Source organism: Crocuta crocuta, unplaced genomic scaffold, assembly GCF_008692635.1.
Source record: "Crocuta crocuta isolate KB4526 unplaced genomic scaffold, BGI_CrCroc_1.0 scaffold737, whole genome shotgun sequence".
NCBI lineage: Eukaryota > Metazoa > Chordata > Mammalia > Carnivora > Hyaenidae > Crocuta > Crocuta crocuta.
Genome location: NW_027527804.1, coordinates 1895915 through 1901167, shown reverse-complemented (window position 1 = coordinate 1901167; position 5253 = coordinate 1895915). Strand labels below are relative to the sequence as shown.

Here is a 5253-nt window from a genome sequence, read left to right as displayed (position 1 = left end):
ATTTTTGCATCTTTTAAAAATCTTTAAATTTTTAAATTTATTATTAAAATTATTTATTAACATACAGTGTTATATTAGTCCCAGGTGTACAATATAATGATTCAACTGTACATTATTCAATACGTATCACAATCAATAAGTGTTCTCTTAATCCCTTTATTTCACCCATTCCCCAATCTACCTCCCCTCTGGCACCACCAGTTCTCTGTATTTAAGAATCTGCTTTTTTGTTTGTCTCTCTTCTTTGTTTTGTTCCTTAAATTCCACATATGACTGAAATCCTGTGGTATTTGTCTTTCTCAGACTGATTTATTTTACTTAGCATTATACCCTTTAGATCTATTCATGTTGTTGCAAATGGCAAGATTTCATTCCTTTTATGGCTGAGGAGTAACCCTGTGTGTGTGTGTGTGTGTGTGTGTGTGTGTTGTGTGTATGTGTGTGTACCACATCTTCTTTATCCATTCATCTATCAATGGACATCTGTTGTTTGCATATCTTGGCTATTATAAATAATGCTGCAATAAACATAGTAGTGCATATACCTTTTCAAATTAGTGTTTTTATTTTCTTTGGGTAAATACATAGTTATTTTTTCCTTTAAAATAGAAAAGCCACCTTGAAACTGGTAGCTCTTCCTTTCCCATTTCTAGTGTAAAAGCCCCAGTAANGTGTGTGTGTGTGTGTGTGTGTGTGTGTGTTGTGTGTATGTGTGTGTACCACATCTTCTTTATCCATTCATCTATCAATGGACATCTGTTGTTTGCATATCTTGGCTATTATAAATAATGCTGCAATAAACATAGTAGTGCATATACCTTTTCAAATTAGTGTTTTTATTTTCTTTGGGTAAATACNTACTATAGAATTGTAGAATTGTGTAAGCAATTTCTGACAGTTATTTAAGTTTAAATTTCATTCAGTGTAATTCTTTGTGTGATATAATGAGGATTTTTTTTCATCCTTTTCTTCACTTTCTTTATAACAGGGCCCAGCTGGTCCCACTGGTTTACCAGGGCCAATTGGTCCCCCAGGACCCCCAGGTTTGATGGTAAGCTTGCTTCTGGAATTTCATTTCTCCTACTTAAAAAAAAAAACTTATAGGAATACTAATATTGTTTCTGTTACTTGAAAGTAGAATGCATTGACAATGCTTATAATATATTTATTTACAGGATATTTTACAGTGTTATGGTGAACAATATGTGTGCTAAATGATAGTTCCATTTTCTAGATGGAGAAAAATGAGGTATACAAAAGGAAAGATTTAAAATAAAATATCTTGTTGGTTACCTCTTGATGTGTCAGTGGTTAAGTTGATTCTGTCCATTTCGTTAAGTCTTCTCAGGCAATTCTCTAGTCACTTGATGAAACATGTTTCTTCCATTTGCAGTTTTCAGTTTAAGAGGAACAAAAAACAGGTATTCCCCAAAAAAATATTGGCTCTTATTTCTAAGGGGCCTGGGACTAAACAGGATTGGTGAGGGTAGTAGATTACTTTGCAGTGGGATAAGGATTTGTGCACCTCAGGAAAGAAGCAACAACATGTAAAGACCTTGAGTATGCAATCAGTTCTCTTACTTTACTACCTCAATGGTCACTCGTATTTTCTCCTGTAATTAAATTCTGAGTATTATTGCCCCTGCAATACTTAGATTTTATTCAAGTCAGGCTTTGGACTTAGAGCTTTGCTATTGCCCTCTTAAAAGGGCAAGAAAATTGTACTTCAGTCAAAGTAATTTTTCATGTACCACTCTATCTCTCATGTCCCATATATTTAAGTGACAGTTTTCATTATCCCTTTATAGATTGTACAATTTTGCTTGTGACAATTGGTCCTCTATTCCTGAATGAAGGAAATAGCATTTGGTAAATACTAAGAGAATCTACCAGAAAAGATTGTGATTGCTGCTTTCCTGGGAATATCTAGGAGAGGATTAGAAAACCTCTTTGTTTAGTTTATTTTTAGTAGTAGACACCTGCAAAGCATTAGACCCTGGACTATGGTACTTCTTCCTAACTCCATTGTTAAAACATCAGTAAACCCTGTGTGTGTTGTTACATCTTGAGTTTCCTCAACTCTTGTGGCTATGTAACTGACACACTCTGCACTCCTGAATGTTCCTTCAGTTAACCCTGATTCAACAGGTGAAGCAAAGTCTTAGAAATGCTACCAGGTATAGATAAACCACATCTTCTTGATCCANAATTGCCTTGTGACACCTACATTTACCTATAATTCTGATATGAGAAATTTGATATGTTTGTTGATATTAACTTTTGTATTGATTTTTGGCACTGGTGTTACCCCTCTGTCTCTACTCAACCTTGCATTTCTTCCCCTGCCTACTTGTATACTGCTACAGGATGTCTCCACATTCATCTAGATTGTTAAAATCAACTTAAATGTGAGAAACAGGAAAACACTATTTTGAAGGGCATTTTCAGTCTTCACTTTTTATGAAACCAGATAATTTTTTGAAACCAAATAATTTTTTAATAAATGTATCAATATATCCCATTTTTTCTTTTCTGTGTTACTATTCTTAGGGCCCTCCTGGTCCACCTGGACTTCCAGGACCAAAGGTAATTTTCTTTTTCTTTACATTTTTTATTTGGTATGAATTCTTCTTGTTTTTGTAAATGAGAGTTTAAACTAAAATGTCTCTTTTTAGGGGAATATGGGCTTAAATTTCCAAGGACCCAAGGGTGAAAAGGTGAGTAAAGGAAAAATTTGATTATTCAGCCCTCAGTTTTCTACTTTCCTCACCATTTGAACTTGTCTTTTTGCTACTTGCCACTGACTTAGCTTATGTTTTATATTATTGTTTATGTATGTTATGAAATNCAGGGTGAACAAGGCCTTCAGGGTCCCCCTGGGCCACCTGGACAGATCAGTGAACAGAAAAGACCAATTGATGTAGAGTTTCAGAAAGGAGATCAGGTGAGTATATAGACAGGAAACCAATGAACATTTTGCTATAAAAGTGGCATTCCATTAAAAAGCATTATAAGCTGGAATATAATTATATATGAAAGTATTTTAAAAATAATAAGAATTGGAGATAATTAAATTTTTAAAGAGCTTCATTGAGNACCTATGTACAATTCAATTTTTTTTTTTTTTGTATATTTACAGGGTTGTGAAACCATCACTACAATCTAATTCCAGAACATTCTCATCAGCCACTCCCCACAAGACCTCATCCCTATTTGTTGTCACTCTTCATTTCCCCCCAAACTCTCAGCCCTGGGCCATCACTAATCTACCTTTTGTTTCTGTAGATTTACCTACTCTGATCACTTCACATAAATTGAATCATACAATATGGTCTTGTGTGTCTGGCTTTTTCTAGGTAGTATATTTTGGTTCATCCGTATTGTAGCATGTTTCAATACTTCATTTCTTTTTATGGCTTAATAATATCCCTTGTGTAAATATTCCACATTTTGTTTATCCATCGTCAGTTGATGGACATTTGGATTATTTGCATTTTTGGCTATTATGAATAATGCATTCGTGTACAAAATTAGGTCATGATATGGTAGACTGTCATTGTCTTAGATTACTGTCTTCTCTACATTTCACTAATATACAAGGACAAAGATGGTGTTACTCTATAAACCCCTGTTGTGTTTAGAAATAATTATCTGATACTTTGCTTCTACTACAGTAGGTGGGATCCTACATATATTTTATAGCATAATGACTCACCCTTGAACAAAGGGTGTACATTTTTGTTTCACTTAAATGCTAATAAGAAAGTTAAGAATAAAGGACAGATTGACTGCAACCCTGCCATCAGTATGGAACGGATCATTCAGTTCTCTGCCAAAATGGGTGTGTGTTATATAGCCCCTATATTGACTTGTTATGGGTATTTTTGCTTTTTATAAAATGTACCATTAATAATTTCATTTTAAGTGTTTTCTTTTTATTTACCTAAAAACTCAGCTTATGCACACATTGGATATTAACTGAAGTAAGCAAAGATGGCTCTAGGTTATTTTGCTTAGCAAATTTTAACATTGAATTAGAAACATCCTATTATCAGGGTACCTGGGTGGCTCAGTCAGTTAGGCATCTGACTTCGGCTCAGGTCATGATCTCTCAATTCGTGAGATTGAGCCCCACGTCGGGCTCTGTGCTGACAGAATGGAGCCTGGAGCCTGCTTCTGATTCAGTTTCTCCCTCTCTCTCTGCCCCTCCCCAGCTCGCTCTCTTTTTATCTCTCTCTCTCAAAAATGCATAAACATTTAAAAAATAAAAAAAAGAAACATCCTATTATCTTTGGTTATACTACATGAGTCCATTTTTCAGCTTGTTAAAGTGTTCTTAGCTGGCTCTAGTATTAATGTTGCTTTCCTTTCCCCTACTACTGCATAGGGACTTCCTGGTGACCGAGGGCTTCCTGGACCTCCAGGGATACGTGGTCCTCCAGTAAGTAGCCTAAAATTCTTTAGTGTCTTTTAATGTAAATTGGTATTGATACAGAGCACTCCATGAACCTGTCTAAAACTACTTTTCTGTGTATAGGGTCCTCCAGGTGGTGTGAAAGGTGAGAAGGGTGAACAAGGAGAGCCTGGCAAAAGAGTAAGTATTATGACTACTAATACTCTTTGCAAAAGATTGTAAATGTGTGTTTGTGTGTGTGTAATTTTATTCTTTCCTCTCAAATCCTACTTGCTTTGTCTCAAAATGTCACAACTGACATTCATTTATTTATTATAATATTGAAATCTGAAGTCTACTTAATATAGTCCAATGCAGAAAGAAAATTTGTTATATTCTTTAATCTCATATATCCTAAATAACAAATTTATATTCTTGCATTTCTTTTACTCTTGTAGGGTAAACCAGGCAAGGATGGAGAGAATGGCCAACCAGGAACTCCAGTGAGTAAAGTCCATCCTCCCACCTGACTCCCAAAAATGGCAGCATTTGTGTGTGCTAGTAGAGAAGCAGGTAGTAGAGAAGCAGGATGGCAAACAGGCTTGGGTTTGGAAATAGTTGGTAGGAATGGAAATTAAACTTTCTCTTTTGAATATGAATTTAAAATTCCTTTGTTAAAAAAGGATTTTTTTCATATTTTTAAGTCTGATTTATTGAGATATAACTTGTATACAGTAAAATGAACCATTTTCAGTGTATAGTTTGTGTGTTTTGACAAACACATATAATTGTATAACCACCTTTATAATAAAAAAGTTACATCACCCTCAAAAGTTTCCCTAATATTCATTTGTAGTCAT

General features: G+C 34.7%; 1 protein-coding gene across 1 annotated transcript in view; it reads left to right on the top strand.

Moving 5' to 3' along the window:
• Positions 1 to 5253, top strand: part of COL4A5 (collagen type IV alpha 5 chain) — a 227462-nt gene that overhangs the window by 128409 nt on the left and 93800 nt on the right. Inside the window, exons 10-16 of the mRNA XM_077773807.1 lie at positions 989 to 1051; positions 2551 to 2586; positions 2676 to 2717; positions 2852 to 2944; positions 4388 to 4441; positions 4538 to 4594; positions 4852 to 4896. Coding sequence (XP_077629933.1) covers positions 989 to 1051; positions 2551 to 2586; positions 2676 to 2717; positions 2852 to 2944; positions 4388 to 4441; positions 4538 to 4594; positions 4852 to 4896 — 390 coding nt within the window. The remainder of the gene's footprint in view (positions 1 to 988; positions 1052 to 2550; positions 2587 to 2675; positions 2718 to 2851; positions 2945 to 4387; positions 4442 to 4537; positions 4595 to 4851; positions 4897 to 5253) is intronic.